This window comes from Plectrocnemia conspersa, unplaced genomic scaffold, assembly GCF_051122295.1.
Source record: "Plectrocnemia conspersa isolate PC_06_02 unplaced genomic scaffold, ASM5112229v1 ptg000012l, whole genome shotgun sequence".
Lineage (NCBI taxonomy): Eukaryota > Metazoa > Arthropoda > Insecta > Trichoptera > Polycentropodidae > Plectrocnemia > Plectrocnemia conspersa.
Genome location: NW_028277176.1, coordinates 13,131,436 through 13,150,019, shown reverse-complemented (window position 1 = coordinate 13,150,019; position 18,584 = coordinate 13,131,436). Strand labels below are relative to the sequence as shown.

At 32.2% G+C, this 18,584-nt stretch overlaps 2 protein-coding genes and 1 long non-coding RNA gene across 7 annotated transcripts; 1 reads left to right on the top strand and 2 right to left on the bottom strand.

The window, feature by feature from the left end:
- Positions 1-1,400: 1,400 nt before the first annotated feature.
- LOC148228265 (histone H3.3A) lies at positions 1,401-3,293 on the bottom strand. The gene is made up of 3 exons (XM_088200507.1): positions 3,241-3,293; positions 2,800-3,104; positions 1,401-2,070 (listed from the first exon to the last, which is right to left on the bottom strand). Exons 2-3 carry the CDS (start codon positions 3,079-3,081, stop codon positions 1,942-1,944), a joined length of 411 nt encoding a protein of 136 aa, XP_088056633.1. The 5' UTR covers positions 3,082-3,104; positions 3,241-3,293; the 3' UTR covers positions 1,401-1,941.
- A 91-nt stretch (positions 3,294-3,384) lies between these two features.
- On the top strand, positions 3,385-6,199 carry LOC148228264 (uncharacterized). Of its 2 annotated transcripts, XR_015811711.1 has the most exons (5): positions 3,385-3,463; positions 3,585-3,703; positions 5,233-5,286; positions 5,401-5,507; positions 5,577-6,199. It is a non-coding gene; the product is annotated as an uncharacterized LOC148228264 (long non-coding RNA). The 2 variants fall into 2 exon arrangements; XR_015811710.1 differs by lacking the exon at positions 5,401-5,507.
- unk (RING finger protein unk) lies at positions 5,239-17,554 on the bottom strand. Of its 4 annotated transcripts, none has more exons than XM_088200505.1 (9): positions 17,329-17,554; positions 17,017-17,226; positions 13,710-13,999; positions 13,300-13,638; positions 13,107-13,219; positions 12,855-13,032; positions 12,298-12,486; positions 11,939-12,227; positions 5,239-5,585 (listed from the first exon to the last, which is right to left on the bottom strand). In XM_088200505.1, the coding sequence occupies exons 1-9, from the start codon at positions 17,385-17,387 to the stop codon at positions 5,276-5,278; spliced, it is 1,977 nt and encodes a 658-aa protein (XP_088056631.1). In that variant the 5' UTR covers positions 17,388-17,554; the 3' UTR covers positions 5,239-5,275. The 4 variants fall into 4 exon arrangements, with proteins under 4 accessions (XP_088056631.1, XP_088056632.1, XP_088056629.1 ...); XM_088200506.1 differs by having other exon boundaries at positions 13,107-13,216; XM_088200503.1 differs by lacking the exon at positions 5,239-5,585 and having other exon boundaries at positions 10,602-12,227.
- Between the last annotated feature and the right edge of the window lie 1,030 nt (positions 17,555-18,584).

Genomic DNA, 18,584 nt, shown 5'->3' with positions numbered 1-18,584 from the left:
AGACCCCCACGCTATGATCACCTCATAGGACACACCTGTGGTATTACGGTGATGATAACTGTAATGTTAATAAAATATATCTATATATTATTCACATTTTCAATTTCCACAAATATTTTTTAGACTCTTTAGCAAAAATTTTTTTTTAATTCTAAATTTGTTAAATGGTAAATAAAGGCATTTTAATTTAGAATAATCTAATTATTATACATTAAGAATAGCTAAATACATTATTGTAAAATAAGATTTAATGCAAATTAATTAATGTTTCACCATATCATTTTGTCTTATTTCGAAACAGGGCAAAGTTACATTTATTAAAAAATTTCGCTAAGGCTATTTTTAAACTCTTAACTTACCTTTTGATAAACATTAGCCTCTTTTTCATTGGTCCCGCCGTAATTTTTTTAATTAAAAAGGGGGAGGCTACACATTAAAATTTTTAAACACATTTAGCAATAACAAAGTTTAACACATGCTTTTCACTTGACGATTCTACAGATTTTACCCATTTTCTACTAATATATATGTTCATCTCTCTTATGGCCTCTATAGTTTTAAATTAAATAATTAAACATAATTAATTACTTTCCATTATGCTTTGATAATACTAATAAGTCGTGAGAAATGTAAATATTGACATCACATATCAGTCTTCTAAGAAAATTACTTTTGCTTAACTTTCATCATATAACTGTAACGTCAGCTAAGGAAAGCGTTCGTCTTGAAGATATACGAGTATTTATCAAATATAAAAACAATTTCCTAGAATTTTGGAAGACTTGGAATGTATTCTTCAAAAAAATTCTATACACTGAACGGCATCTCATTGCCTAGCTATATACCTACAATCAGCAACTAAATCCGCCATGATTGCTTAATATCTTATGTAATAATTGCCAGTGTTTTGCAATAAAAAACAAATGAAATTATTCTATAAAAATAAATATTTATTCGTTACATTATTATTCTAAGAATTAATCAAAAATAAAATTGATGACTTTTATATTTGACCCATTATAGACAGAATTTGTTGTATAATATAAAACTATACATATAATGAAGAAATAATGCAACGTACTTGTTCGAGTTACGCTCTATAGATATCCATATCGCTGACCTTTTTGATAAATATTACAAGCCAACATTGACGTTTCTTTTCATCAACTCAGCAGTATGTAAAAAATTTCATCTTACTCAATTTTATTTATTTGCATACAATTGCAAAACGCCTAGGAAGTATTTACACATAAACGAACGCAAGTGAGCAATTAAGATAATTACACACATTAATCAACGATTAGATTGACATAAAATCATTGATAGTCAATTGATAAACGATATGAAGAGGATGAGGTAGAGGCAATCATAATACTAATTTTGTACAGAAAAAAAATATATCGTCATAATCTACTTTATTGACACATTTAAAAGACATATAATATAATCGCCCGGGAAATGCGAATTCTCCTCGAGCGATACACAAACACGCTAAATTTAAATAATTAAACTCCCAATAATGTGCACAAAAATTGAACTACCGGTCTAATATTCAATAAAATTTACTCTACGAAAAAAAAACAACTTAAAACATTTCATTCACTCTATAACGAAATAAATGTTAGTTTCGATCGACCGTATTTTTTTTTAATTTTAATAAAAATGCTTAATTTTAAATACATTATATCTATAAGGTACAGTCCCTAAGATATTTCGGCTCGTCGAAACAGAAAATCGCAGTTGTCGTCGAGACGACGAGAGACCGTAACTGCGTTAACGTAAAATAAAAAAAAAATCAGTTCGCTCGTGTTGTAAAGGCCGCACTCCTGCGTCGCGACCGATAGCGACGATATACTCACATATACATAAATGGAATACGCCTAATTTATACGAAGTCATGTTATTAATAATTTAAGAAATTATGAACTAATTTATCGTAGCTTAAGCGCGCTCGCCGCGGATTCTTCTGGCCAGCTGAATATCTTTCGGCATGATGGTGACGCGTTTTGCGTGGATGGCGCACAGATTTGTGTCTTCAAACAGACCGACCAAGTAGGCCTCGCTGGCTTCCTGAAATGTTAACAAAAAAAATTAAAATGAAGCAGTTGAAACGGCATCATACTTACCAAAACATAATTTATTTTTAATTAGCATTATTAAAAAATAAAGCCGATAACATAATTAGGTAGATTTTCATAGTAATAATACATATTGCAGAACTTTTTTTATCGTGACATTCCAAAATTAAAGACGCCTGTTGAGTCAATTGAAGGAAAAAATAAAATCTATTATTTTAACTATAAAAGCTTTGTGGTGCGTTAATGTTTGCTCTTCCGAGTATAAGACATTAAGGCATCATAGATGTTTACTCAGTATTGAGTTATGAGTTATGTCATTTACACAAAAGCTGCTAACTAACACTAAAAGTCAAATGTGGCCTGGGAGGCTGAAAAGGTTTATATACATTTAAATTTGATTTGACGTAGATAATACAAAATAGTGTTACGGTGAGGATATTGAGATAATTAGGACAATAAACTTTTTTGTGGTTAGTTTGTTTATATTATGAATCGGCAAAGCTACAATAACGGCAATCCTTTCGGAGCGAAATAATAAAATATTTAGGGTCTAACGATGATGCAATAAGTAGTATGTCTATCCATTTTGTTATTTATCGAGTTATAAGGTACAAATTTGTAAAAATGGCGGCAAGCCGATGATAATTTTTCTATCGACATCGAGTCATCGAAAGAAAAAGAAGAAGTACAAAGATGGCGGCGAGAGAAGCTAATCGATTACCTGTAGGGCTCCGATGGCGGCTGACTGGAAACGGAGATCAGTTTTGAAGTCTTGTGCGATTTCTCTGACGAGACGCTGGAAAGGCAGCTTGCGGATGAGCAGCTCGGTGGATTTCTGGTAGCGACGAATTTCACGAAGAGCGACGGTACCGGGACGGTAACGATGGGGCTTCTTGACGCCGCCGGTGGACGGGGCAGATTTACGAGCGGCTTTGGTGGCCAGCTGCTTACGGGGCGCTTTGCCTCCGGTGGACTTACGAGCTGTCTGCTTCGTACGCGCCATCTTACTTTTGCACTGTTAGTCACCTGGAACCACAACAAACAAACTGTATCGCGCGCTTCAGCGGCCCGATTCGCGTTCTATTCTGATCTTCGCGTATCCTAGAAGTCGCGAGTCGAAGATTGAGAGATTCCACGGGGGCGGAGGCTCCCGGGTACTCACCTGAAACGACTGGGCGAAGCGGACCGTGTGGCGCGCTCAAACAAAATGGCGCCGCGCGCCGCGAGGCGGGGACGGCGGACGCTACTTTCGGATCGCGCGATTGGTCCAAATAACGCGGCTCGTCATTGGTCGAAACAACGACGCCCCCGATTGGCCCCAGCTTGCAGGCTGACACTTTTCCTTTCGCGAGCGCTCGCTGTCAAAACGATCGACGCTCATTATCGTAATTTACTCCAAATTTTACATTATTTTTATTTATTACAACGGCACGTCGCCGGCGATGGACGACTAACGTGACGTTATGGCCGCACGTTTGACGGAACCTAATTATGCGATAATTTCAGATTAATTACACTATACTGTTTATATTTGGTCGCCCCAATATAGAACCGACTCCCGCTGATTACACAAATACTCATTATGACACGCAAATGCGAATCATTAAACGATAAAGTTAAATAATGTAAGTATGAATCGAAAGTTAACCTTCTGCGGTCAAATATCATTATTTCATCAAAATGTATGACTATTATCAATATCTTCAATTATCCAACGACTACTATTTATTTATTTTACATTACATTTTTAAGGAGATAGATATTAAAACCATACTTTGGTTCTAGTCTTTCACGCTGAGTCATTTTGTGCTGGTTCTTTTAATCTTCGGTTGATTTCATTCACTTTTGGGATACAAACGGTTGCGTTTATTTTTGTATACTTTTTACTTTGCACATATTCTATATAAATTAACATTTTAAACATTAAAATCAATGCTAAAAAGAACATATATTTAGAATGAATAGTTCAAATAATATCGGAGCATGAAGGTAATAATTGATAATAACCAATTGAAAGCTGGTTTAATGTACTAAAATATCTTATATGCAATGCATCATCGATTATTTTGTTTCAACTCTCACAGTGATTCTGCTTCTTCTAATTGCAACAATACTTCTCGTGTGTTCAGATTATCACAAGTGCTACATTAAATACTTCTAATTGTATTTGAGGTTTTAATAATTTCTAAACAAATTCTTCGATAAAGGTTCTTTGCTGAGAATATGCACATTGCTGGTTCACCACATCGATCCCAACTTTAGTCCGATTGTAGAATGTGACGGTTTTCAGCTTTTGTTTTTAGCTGTCGATCTGTCGATGGTATCGTCCATTGTGCTTAGTCAAAATTAGCAGTGTTACTCTGCTTCTTCTCTTGCAATGTAACTGATGGTGGCATTTTTTGTGAGATGATGTTAAACGAAGAGATTTTTCGGTCTTCGTCTTCATCAATCATCACATTCTTATTTGTTTCTAAATCGCAGTTGTTTTGTTCTACACTTATGTCTAAGTCAGTACTATGTTCAATCATAATTATAACAAATAAAAATAAAATTAGTAAAAACAACATTGAAAAATAAAATAACTTACAGAATTGCCAATTTTCTGTTTTTTTTTCAAATGCTATCAACAAAATCACTAGTACATTTTTTTATACTAACACGAAAAAACTATATTAAAAAATGAAAAAAGTGCTGTGCGGAGAACAATTGTCCTACATGCATAGTTCAGTTGAATTAACGTCTTCATTATGATGCTCTTGCTTTTTTGAAAATATAGCAAATATACAATAGTCCAACTAAGAATTAAATATTAATAAAATTATTCATAGCTCGTGTCAAAAATAGTTCCTATCACCAGCTCAGCTTAACTGAAGGAATACACATTGTATTACAATCGATCCTCTATAATAGAAAGAAATATGTGTAAAAACGCATCACATACAGGATTTTTTTAATCATTTCTTAAAATTTATTTTTTTACCATGTTTATATCGTTGTATAACACTTCTTCATTTATCTTTATAATAGTTTAATTTAAAATAACTATATTTTTAATTAATTTTCAGTATGTATTGCTGCAAACATACCTTGTTATTTATGCAGTTTAAAATTAATTCGTCTTCCTTCTGTTTTAAAAAGTACCGCTTTATTACAGGCCAAGGTGACAATAATCCATCTACTGCCTTCGATAAACTCGATTATCTTAAAGGTACGTTTCTCACTTGAACATAAATTATATTAATATTACATTTAGCTTTCAATATATACACATTTGAGCTACACATTCTTTGATAAACATAATTTAACTGTCCATTATTTACAGCTGCATCGTATGCTAAATAAGTAAAAACATCGTTTGTTAAGAAATACATTTTATTTGTCAGGATTAATAGCAAATTATAAGTAGATTTTAGAACCAGCTGCACATAAGTACCTAAACCAAGAAAGATGTATAAAAAAACAAATGTTATATCTTCTAATTCAATTTTTTTTTTGTAGAATTTGCAGCTGTAGTGGTAAAAGTGGTAAAACCATCGGAAAAAAATTCAATGCTCCATACACACTTCTTCGTATATCAAATATAATTAACACGTTGACTGCCGATAGGATTTTCGTAAAATGTCCAATTAATAGTTTATTGTTTTTAGGTTTAATTTAATATAATTGTTCGGAATACAATTATTTAATTTGTTTTGAGATATTATTGGGGTAAATTACAGTGTTTTTTATGTGTCGGTAAAATATGATAATTCGGCCAAGTTTAATAGTAGTTTATACATAATGTGTGGCCGACAGTGCAAAGTGACAATCTAAAGTTAGGTATGTCGTGTCGGCCACCGGTGGTCGACACGGCCTGATTGGAATACCTTGGTGTCGGCCACCGGTGGCTGACACGGCAATCAACGTGTTAAGAACGTACTGCAGGAATTTTAATATCTGTCTGAACTGTAGAAGTTTTGTGATATTGTTTTCAGCCATAAACGGAGTGCTGCAAATATATCATGAAAAACTTATTCGAATGATAATTAAATTTTTCCAAAAAAATTGCAGAATATGTTTTGTAGACTATACATTCTCTTGTATATAAAATATATTCATAAAAATAAATATTTTCATGCTAATGTGCTTTTCTAATATGATAAAATACTTGTGTTATCTAGTTATCATGGATTTTTTGTTTTATCACATTCATTAAGCTAAAACCACTTTCACAATCAGCGCTCGGTACTTGAAAAATTCTAACCATTTTTAGGATTTATTGAGTGGGATTTTCTTAAAAAAAAAATTGATAACCGTGGACCCTTTTAAAATTTAAATTAACTACAATTAGCATACAGGCTATTGTCAAAACAACTACACCATTTTTTTAAATGGATTAAAATTAATCACTCTTTTTTAATTATTGCTTATTAATTTACATATAAATTAAAAACTTTAAAAAGTTAATAATGGTGGCGTTTTTCTCATTTCGGACTCATGTGTCCTGGGGTAATTGGATAATAGTATCCGATGTATTACTCGAAGATGATCTGTTTGTATTAGATGATGCTGATCATCAAATTCATACTCTGATATTGTGGTAAAAGATAATAAAAAGAATAAAAAAAGAAGAATGCATAGATCAAAAAAAGTTTGCGAATCACAATTTTAGTTATTAAAAAATATTCACTAATCACAAACACGATAATGATTATGCAGCTAATTCACGAGTTTCAACTATGTGATTCATTCACGGTCTCCAGTTTGAGAGACACTGATTTAAACTGTACTTTCATCCACTACTAAACAATGAAATGAAAATTTATTACTAAACTTCATGCGTAATCTTATTATGAACAAGCAACGGATTGGATTTCGATAGCTTTTCTTCGACCATTACAAGGAAACCCAAAACCAACATCAGTCAACTTTTTTATGTATTTGGGGTATAATGGTTTTTGATAACTGCCGTAATTTTATTCAGATATTCATTTAACTTTTTTTTATTGAGCTTATTTACATCTCAGTTAAGTTTGTTACCGAACATACACGCTATCTGATTAAGAGCTGGATTTATTTATTTTAGAGAAGGTATGCTTTAAAAACAATAACGCACTTATCTCATGGAACATGGATGATAAGAGACAAAAAACGAACCCTGCTTTGACCGATGAATAATTATATACCATTGCTGTTCAATTAAAACTCATACTTAATTTTAGACGTGGAACTTTGTTTGTTTATTAGACTGATATTTAGATTTTAAATTAGCGCCAAGGGTCCTTGTTTGTCCTTGAACAACTGAAAAAACCGTCAGTTATTCGGCGTGGTGTGTATGCTGTTTTAGTTTAATAATATGGTTCCTTAAAAACATATCACACAGAAATCTACCCGATTCTTGCGGCTAGTGCATGTCCATGTATTTAAAAATACTCGCCGGATGTCCCAAAATACTTCATCTTATATCTTTTAAAAGCTTATCTATATTCCATGATTTTGGAGTTGTTGAACAAATCATATCATCGTAACACTAAAGAGGAAAAAATTAAACAAGATTTATTTTGATAATTAAAAAATTTATTAAAACCTACCTACCTACAATATTTTAATATTCTCAATAATGTCAGATTTGTTATATAATTATTTGCTTCATTTTGTTTTTATAATATCATAAAATATTATGTCGTCATTCCGTTCAGTAAATATAAAAAGCTTCCAAATTTCATAGTAACGAGTTACTCTTATTAGACTTTGAGCATCAAAATCTATATTTTTTTTATAAATAATTTATGTATATCATCAAAATAGTTTTGAATTAAAAAAAAATTGTTTTTGCTTTCTTTTTATATTTAAAGTATCAAATATTTTAGCTTGTGACACTTAGGCCAACTACTTTAAAATTATCCTCTAATTCTAATGTTTTAACGACAATAATTATTTGAAAATTTGTTGAATCTACCTAACTAGTTAATTATGCTCTGCTTAATTTTAATATATAAATGTATTTTTTAAATATATTAAAAAATGATTATGTTGTATATTTTTACTTCAAATAAGTAGTTATTTGATTGCAGTGACACATTGCTTTTCATTTCATTAATGTATAAAATATAAACGTTACATACCGTAGCATATTTTTGAACTTTAGATTTCATTTTAATACAATATTTTTTTTATAATATAATTATATAAAACAAAACATCTCGATTTGCGATAAGGAGGCATAGGCAGTTATAAAAATAAACCAAAAAAAGATAAAGACAAAATAATAAGAAAAAGATTAATATATAAACTACACTAATATGTATACACATAAATAACTCTGTTTCTATTAAAAATAAATAATTTAATATGTTTGGATATTCATAAAAACGAATTAATCTTGTACAGAACGTAACATTATGCGGTTATAAATAAACGTTTTATTTACACAAACAAAGAAAGGGAATGTATAACAGTATTATTAAGGCTCCAAATAAAAATTCATACATTCAGCAATCTCGTATGTTATATAAATACGGCCATTACAAAAATATATAAAAAAAAATAGCCAATGTTGACATAAATATATTATTAAATGTCAAGTATTGTCTTTATTGCTTAATTTAACGAGTTATTGTTGATTATATAAAATTTGTAGGCTGGACCCAGCAGTTTCTTTTTCACAAAAAATCTTATAAACTATGAAATAATTCCATGTGTCGTAGTTCGACGTAAAACATACATGTCTGATTAAACCGGAATAACGCAACAATCTTTTCCGGTATATAAAAAAGCGCCCCCTTATCGCAGCCCTTTGAAATCTTCGCATAACTGATTTACCGTTGAATCGCTCTTAGTCTCTTACAAAGCCCATTAGATGACACTCGACAGCGTCGTCTTAAAACAACGAAGCTAAACTTTGATTACATTATTAGACGAATAAACCATCTACGTTACTCACAACATTAGATATGAATTATAGAGAACGCGTTACTATTTACTATATAGTTAGTATTATTATATTCTTAGCCTTACTGTCAGTTTTTAGTTAAAACATAAGGAGCACTTTATTTGATTTGTACTATCAGCAAAATAAAATCACATATCGTTTTCGTTTAATGTTTTTACAAATCATGACCAATTAGTACGAGGCAAGGCAGTTACGTATCTATCATTATGTATATCACGTAGAGTAAAGCAAATACTTAACATCGTCAAAATAAAAAATCAAAACTTCTAATGGGCACAGAGATCGTCACAATCACAATTACCGTACATCAATTAATAGAAAACAATAAAATTTGAAAAAACTACTTAAACCTAGGTCTGCATATAACTTACATATCTAATTAAATATTCTTAAACATACTGTATCTGAAATATATGTTTTGAAATTTTCATATATAAAAATGAAATCTTAAATCACTTGGCAATGTTATATGATATCCAATGAGACATTATTAAAAAAAAAACATATATAAAAATATAATATATATTTAATGAGCTTTCAGTCGTAAATTAATAACAACTGAGTAATATAAGCTTTAAAATATAAATGTATGTTTTATATACACTAAGTATATATAAATTAAATAAAAATTGAAAAAGTTATTCTAAAAAATGCAAATTGTAGAAAAAAGATTTAATAATCAATGTGAATAAAAATAAATGCATAAATAAGTACAAAAGAAAGAAATAAACAATGCAGCTATTTATTTACATATTTGATCGAACCAAAAACATCTTTTTTGGTAAACATAGTTACATAATATAATGAGCCAATCATATAAATTGCCAAGATTAACGTTGACACATGTTAAAAGTAATCTCCCAATTAAGAAGAAAAAATATAGCAAGACGAATCACGTGAATACTGTATAATGTAAAAAAATGGTGATAATCATCATCATAATCAATGCAATTTGGAAAACTGTTTCAAAAGCACGATCTAAAACATTTTTTTCGGAAAAAAACTAATCTATGAATGAATATTATTATTTTTTAGTATTAGACTCGAAAACATTAAATTTCACAAATACAACATCGACAAAGTATTCCCGATTGCAATTTTAAACACTACCACTATCTTTTAACTCACAAAAATAAATAAAAAAAAAACATTTCAACCACTACTCTGAATATATGCCCTTATGGCCACGTTTTGTCAAGCCACACGCTATTTGATCATCATCAAAAATTATAAAAATAGAATCTATATATTATATATATATATACATGCATACAAGAACGTTTAAAAAACAGTTAGAAAATCATCCATAAGACTCGTTTGTATATACATGTTTGATGAATATTGCTTCCTTGGTTGCGCGGAGTTCATTTAATTAATATTTTATGATATAAAAATAATTTGATTGATACCCCATATAAAAATCTCAAGTCTGTGGACCCTTGTCGTAACCGATAATTGTATTCTATTTAAGTCAACTTGGCAGCTTAACATCGTAGCAGCCATAAAAGCAGTTTTCACAAAGACAGAACGTAAGAAAATAAAACACTTTCTGAATAAATTCAATATAAATATTTTAAATAAAAAATAAGCCATTTTTCAGGGAAAAAATATATTTGTAAAAATAATAAGTCTTAAAAAATATTGTAAAATTTCTCAATATGCCGAATATATCATGACATTTTCTAAGCAAATATTTATTTAAAAAAGAATAGTAAAAAACATCACTATTGGATATAAAAATAAATTCATTTGCTTTAGTAATTAAAATTAGTCAGTTTATTGTTGATATTGTAATATAGAACAATGATTTTTTCTATATTGCCATGCTTGTGCTTTTTATAAAAATATAAAAAAATATTCCAAGTAACAATTCTCATAGTATAGAAGCATTATTCTTCTGAAAATATGTCATCTCTTCGTCCAATTGGAATATTTTTATATATTTCTAAAAAGTAATAGCGAACACATCTTGTGTTCATACAGAAAGTGTCTTATTTATCCCTTCTGACCATGCAAACCTTTCACTTTATAAGATGCAAGTCTCGAACAATATATTCAACGCATTATTTCAGCCTTTGAATTGTAACATACATCATTAAACAGTAACTATACGTTAGAAATTTGATTTTGTAAATGTAGTCTGTAGTACATAGCGTTCCGAGGCTTCCCAAATCTATCCTCGGGATCGATTTTGAAAGCCGGTAAACACTATGCGTTAGAATATATTATTATAAATATATATAGTCAAAAATATAATTATTTAAAATATTAAAAAAAAACAACCAATAAATATGAATGACACTAAAAAAGCACATATTCTTAAGATTGAGGATTTATAACTGTTTGACAGTAAGGGCATTCTTTCTGTGTCGAAGCACAATCGTCGCACAATACGAAGTGATTGCAAGGCACCAAAGTCACGGTGCGATTTTGTTCCTCACAAACCATGCACTTGGTCGCCGTTTCCAAATATAGAACCTTGTCTATCTCCTCTAGATCGGAGCGCAGCTGAGCTTGCAGAGTTTTGAGTGTGGCTAGCGACAAGCTTCTTAAGTCCGTTTTTCGGTTCAGAGTCAGCAAAAACGGACCGCCTTGCAGTTGTTCTATTTCTTGACGCATGCTCGCCACTCTCGACAGAGCCTCGTCTTTCTGACTTTCGGCCATCACCGCTTTTAACTTGGACTCCTCGCACTCCCTTTGCCAAGCTTCGCAAGCCCCGCGCGCCTGAGCAATGCTTTCATCGTAACAAGCCTGTTGCACTCTAGATGTCTGAACTTCTTCTCTCAGCCTAGACAATTCCGATAAATTCCCACCCAGAGACGGGCTGATTGAAAACGAACCTATGTTATTGTGATTGCGACCACTCGGTGACATGTTTTGGAAATCGAATATCCCTGAACTAAAATTGTTTCCTATTTTATTTGTAGACTGTATGTGAGAATTGAATATAGGATCAATTCCATGATCCTGATGTTGAAACCTAGAGCTCATGAACCCGGATTGTAAATGCAACGGAGATTCGGGCTGTGGACTAAAACTGTGTAATGCAGACCTATCGTTCAATGCAGATCCTGGTATATTGACTGGCGCAGAAGACGCTAGTAAACTTGCACTTAAAGAACTATTCACTCCTTGATTATCGTTTTCAGTAATATCGCGATCTAAAGATGCGGCTAAATTTATCGAATCCTCTAAGCGTAGATCGTCCAGTGCATTTCCTGAAATAAATTAAAACATTAACTGCATATTCCATCGAACGATATATTTTGAAACTGTAGCAGTACTAACCAACTACGTTCAGAACTGTCGGATCAAAAGCAGGCAGAGTAGAATGACTCGTAGTTGATATCCGAACTGAATTAGACTGATGTTGCATTTGATGATTATGCCACGTAGCGAGTGAAAGTTTCCTAGATATTCTATCCAACGCTTGTTCTGAATCCAATGCTATTTGGGCATTAATTTCTGATCTAAAATCTATAAAATAAAATGATATATAAAAGCAGTCAGAAATAAAATCATTTATAATATTTCAAGTAAAAATGATTTAATGTTTTATTCTTTAATAATAGTATAAAATGACTAATGGATGACGTCACTCTTTGATTTACTTTCATTGGGGGAAATGACATTACCCAGTAGATATGAATAATATTAAACAAATAATAATAAAAATTGCACACTATGCAAATGAACTAATATAAAAACTTCCTATTTAGCTGGTCTTCATTGTAAATTATACAACTTTATAGATAAATAAATTTATCATAAATCGAGTGCTCATCATCCTTAAATGTATCAGAACATTAAGAATCCATCATCTCATATATTTATACAATACATACCTTGCAAATTATTATTCGTAGCTCCAGATAAGTGTCCTAATGTGTTAGATAGCATATTAACAGACGGTTGCAAATTAATCAACTTGTGTTGTAATTGAGCTCCTGGAGCTTTACTATGTGAACTATTTGAACCGAGACTACTCGTTGATGCTGATTCGGAGACTTCTCCGCTACCATTCTAAAAATTATTAAGAGTATAATGATCAATATGAGTTTGATGACATTTATGACATGATTCGATATGATTCTTACGCTAGATTCGGAACTTTTCTTCTCTATCGGCAGTGCTGAAGATAAAATATCACTAAGATTGGTTCCGCACTCCAGCGGTACAGCGAGCTCGCGTGCCAGGGACATCTCTTCTGCTTCAAGTTTAATTTCAATGTATTAGGTTATTTTATATATTAGAAAATATGTGATTACAGGAAATTTTAAACAGTCTTACGTTCGACATGAGCGAAAGCACAAAAGACTCCGCGGGGACAATATCCCGCTTGTTGAACATCGTTACATTTCGTACTCTTATATATCTCCGGATGGAACTGCTGTTCTGTTCTAGTGTGGCAGTAAGTGCAGTTGTCTCCGCTGTCGCAGTTCGCCGGCTCTCCCCACTCTTCTCCGTGTTTGACGTTAGGACACGGCGTGCTACGATACTTGTATTTACGAGGAGATCTCCTCTTGTCTTTGCTGTTGTGATATTGCGGACACGCGTATCCTTGTCTGCATAACCTAGGTGGGCGTTTGCACGCCTCTGTCTTGTAAGACGATAATACATGATTTGTATCTGAAAATTTAAGAATCAACGATAGAAATATATAAATTACAGATATTTGTCAGGTAAGATAAAAAAAATACCTTGCCACTTTGGATCTTCGTTCATCAAATTCCTTTCTTTGTCTAAAACATTCGGTCCGTTCGCCGCAGAGCCATTTGCTTCAGCGTCCGGATTTTCTAGGGCTTGAATTTCTTTGATGTCGTAGACGGGCGGTCTGAGATCGCCGTTTCCATGTGCAAAAGCACAATGAGGGCCATTCTTAACGCAGTAACCCCTAGTGTCAGTGTCGTGAACACACATACACGTTTTGTAGTAGCGTAAGTGATAGCGTCTCTCCGTATCTCCGGCGGTTCGGTGTAAAAAGGGACATCTATAATGAGCAAAATTAACAATATAATATTTATTTATTTACTAATTTAGTAACAATATAATATTTTAGGTCACTATTAGAAGAAAAAAATAAATAAATGTTATTTTATTTATTTGTTCGACGAGATGCATATTGTTATATAAAGGACGAAATAATTCATCGACACATTATATCGTTATCTCTGAAGTATTGTGTAAGAAATAATTCCCAAAAAGGCTGTCACAATAATGTTTGTGTATGCTTCTTATACTTTCAAACAAACTTTCTCCGTTCATTGCCAAATAATTAAAATTTTAACTCATATGTCCACAAAACTTTCTCCAACTGTTTTGAAGTCCAGGATGTGTGTTTTTTGCATTATCTAGTCTCTTTTACTAACCACATCTTCAAAATAAAAGCTTTTGAACCATTCAGTAATAATTATAATTTTTTGTAGGTAATGGTAAATGTCTTTAAATGATTATTAATGGATAACACGCATTACAACTGAAACATATATAAAAGTTTCGCCCAAAAAAGTTATCTACTAGTTACGTATTCATAAATCACTAAAAATATGCTACTACCTTGTGTCATAAGATTATTTTACGCCTTTTTGAACAATTTTTACATTTGTAAACAGCAAGCGTACTTTACAATTATATACACATAATTAACAATAAAATTACAAACGTTAGCAATTTTTCCGTTTAAATTGTTTTGCAATAAATGTGATTTCATAACAAAAAATTGATTATGTACTATTTTAAAAATTCCACGAATCAACCAAGTCAATCAACAATATGCTAGACTGCAGAGTAAGCAATTGCGCACAGTGCTTAGTCAAAGTAGTAATAAAAGGTGTCCCAAAATTGACGCGACCAGAAAATGTCTGATGCAGTAATTGAATTGTTTCAGGTTGTAAAATTTCAATTTTTAGAGAAAACAATTTCAAATAGACATTGAATTCAAATTGAATAACTTAAACTATGTACAAAAATAGCCTTCTCTGGTTTCAAGTTTATTCTACGAGTCAATAGAAATAGTTTAAATGAAAATACATTGAAAGATATTTTAATAATTTGAGGTAACTACAAATTTGTTTCGTTCAATAAATTATATTATTATCATACATTATATACTTCTAGTTTCAATAATTACACCTTTAATTAATTATTATTATTTATATTATATTACTGTATCAATTCATGTAGTATGCTTATTATAAAAGAAAGAATAAAATGTTCTATATTATGGTAGAAAATGAATTTTAATACAAATAAAAATATTAAAAAAAAAATAATCACTATGAGTTGAACTGAAAAAAACGTTATTTTTTCAGGAATGAAAAAATAACACGGTTCGAAGCTCTGGTTTATACTTTCATAAGAGAAAGCCATTACAATTGTGAAAGGCTATTCATGATAAAAATGTAGAAATTTATAAGAGCACTGCATATAATTGCATCTAGAAAAAGAGCTTTTTGTGTATAGTGCCTGGATCAAAAGATTGTTTGATCCAAACGTTTTTGGACAATTTAAATTTTTTTACACATATTAGGTAAAACGGAACTTAATGTCGTTTTTTGCGTTGTTTTAAATCAGTATGTTCACTGGTAGAATCAGATCAGCACAAAAGCATGAAGGAATTATCAGAAGAGATTAGCTGTCCTTGGGCGACAGTACAAGATCGTTGGCAAAAAACATAAACAGAGTTTGGTTCCACATAGTCCATCGCCATCGGCTTTGGATTAACGTGTGACAATTTGTTCTTTGCAGGTATGAAACTGATCCATTTCTGAGACAATTTATTACTGGAGACAAAAAATGGATTGTTTATAGCAATCCACACAAAATAACAATGGCCTCCTCCAGACCAAACGCCAGTTTTAACACCTCAATTATCTTTGACTTAACTTTATTGTACTCAATTGGAGAGATTAAAGGCGAAATTATTAAAATAATGATTAGTCCTAGTTAATCTTACAACATGACAATGCGAGAATGTACAGTGAAAATGACAAGAGGACAAAATAAAGGAACTGGATCCAGAACACCTGCCTTATTCTACTGACATTGCATCGTCGGATCATCATTTATTCCGGTCTATGGAACATTCGCTTCGAGAAGTATATTTCAATTCAACGGATGATATCCAAAAACATCTATGATTCCTTTTTTAAATCAAAACTGCAAGAATTTTACAAAAGAGGCATCGAAAAATGACCTAAATTGTGGCAATATATCATAACAATGAAAATTATCTTTCGGAATAAATATTGTATATAAACGACTTTCTTTTCGCTTTATCTGATATATGATATTCTCTGAGCTACATTATCTTTTAAATAAAGAATTTTTATACCATATACAATATTCATCTGTGAGAATATGAAAAGTTGAAAAAAGTAATCTGTGATGACCGATCGGAAATATAATTTTATGAATGACATAAATTGAAAAATACTAAGGCTCATATGATATAAGAACCCAGGTTTTTCAGGTCTTAATCATTGACTTACAACACTGATATACATATTGGATATATAGTTTTCCTCCCTTTCCTTTCCCCCCTTTCTTCGTTCTTAATAAATTTTAAAATGTATTTTAATAATATTGGAACATATGTATATGTCAAGTTTACACATACTAGATATTTACAGATTTTGACTCATTAGGGCAATCGTTTGGTTTTATATAAAAGATAATAAATCCACACAAACATCACAATCCATTTAAAAAACTTGATATACATTATACAACAGCATAAAACATAAGAATCGAAACAAAGAAAGAAAAAAGGTATTATTCTCACAAAACATGATCAAGTAAATTATTAACGAAAAGGGAAAGGGAGCAAATATGATGTGCGTATTATTGACACAAATGTTTGGCCATAATAACGCAAAACATGAGTATGTACTTGTATGGAAACAAAAGAGTGCGAACGTTCGGCCGTAAGGGCGCAAAACGAGAACAGGTCAAGACAACGACAACGACAACAACAATGGCAGATCGTACGTTGCGCCGAATACTCACTCGTCTCCGTCGTCGCACACTCCCGACGTCTCGTTGTACTTGGTGCAGTAGTTGTCCGCGCTGTAGTTGAACGATCCGTCCCTCTTTCTCACTGGTCTGCGACGCCTCTGGTTGTTGAAATGCCAGTGAAAGCAAGTAAAGGGGCGATGCTGCGTGCACTTGTGTTGCAAAAACGAGGGGCATTGTTCCACCCTGAACTCCTTGAGATACCTGTAAAGTGTAAAGGAAACGCGGCGATCAGACACGACCGGGCGATGGCGACGGCGATTGCGAAGGGGGACGGGTGAAGGGGGGGCGTCGTCGATCGCTCACTTGTAATGGTTGGGCTTCTCGGTCTGCGCCTGAAGCGGCGGCTTGGCCTCCGAGGGCATAGCGCCCCTCGAAGCGCCCCCGAAGCGAAAGGGCCCCGCTCGACCGGCTACACCCCCAGGGGGCGACGCGCTCCGCCTCACGTGACAACAACAACACCGGACGCGCCTGTCGACCGCGCACTCTCTCGCTCTCGGCGGTCGTTCCTCTCGCTCGCGCGCGCGTCCTCGGAGCTGCCATTAGCGAAAAATCCGCCAAATGCGCGCTCTCTTATTGCGTATCACCTTTTATTTTATTTTTGCTCCTTTTTACTAAAGAATAATCCTTCAAAAAATTTCAATTACATACTTAACGATAACTAATTATTTTCATATAAACATGATTCGTTTTCCTGCTGTGACGTAATAAAATGTTCCCTCTTTACCCGCTTTGAACTTTATTATCAATTTATATTTATTTATTAAACTCGATCTATTCCTTATTTAGTATTGCACAATATTTTTTTATTTCTTTACAAGAAGCCCGATAAGATGCTCAACGTTTCAAAGCGAGGATAGTTGCATTTAAAATTCCTATTTTTTTTAATTTATAATACTTTAAATTATTTTATGTAATAAATCTTTGATGCGAAAGCACGGTTCCTACAATTAAAAAATATAGTTAAAATTTCTTGGATAATTTCATCAAACGGATCTCATTATTGAATGAGCACAGAGAAACACTGAATATAAGAAAAAACAAAAATAAATATTCTGAAGGAAGAACTTGGAAATCCGTTCTTGTCGAATGTAAAAAATGCATCTGAAAACCATTGCATAATTAAAATTCACAACATATGAAGATTTTTGTCAATATCACCGATTTGATAATAGATGGACTTAAATTACAAGCCATTTATTCTATTAGCTTTTTAAGCAAACTTTTTTTTAAAAAAGCACACAAATTTGAGAATTTCTTCGGATTTTTTTATTAATGAACATTTGATGTATGTCATTAATTATGAAAAATAATATCAATTAAAAAGTCGTCTCTAGATCTTTAGAAGCAGCTGATCTTTCCTTCTAATTTTCGGTGACTTTTTTGTATGTTTCGGACGGTAACTTAAGGGATGTTGGGTTCCAGCGTTCCAGCGTTTCGGGTTTGTCGGTGTAGACAGAACTTTTAGCGTAACCCCGCAAAACAAAGCTAGCGGCTTTTAATCGCATGATCTTGGCGGCCATATGACGTCAACAAAACGTGAAATAATGCGACCTGGAAAC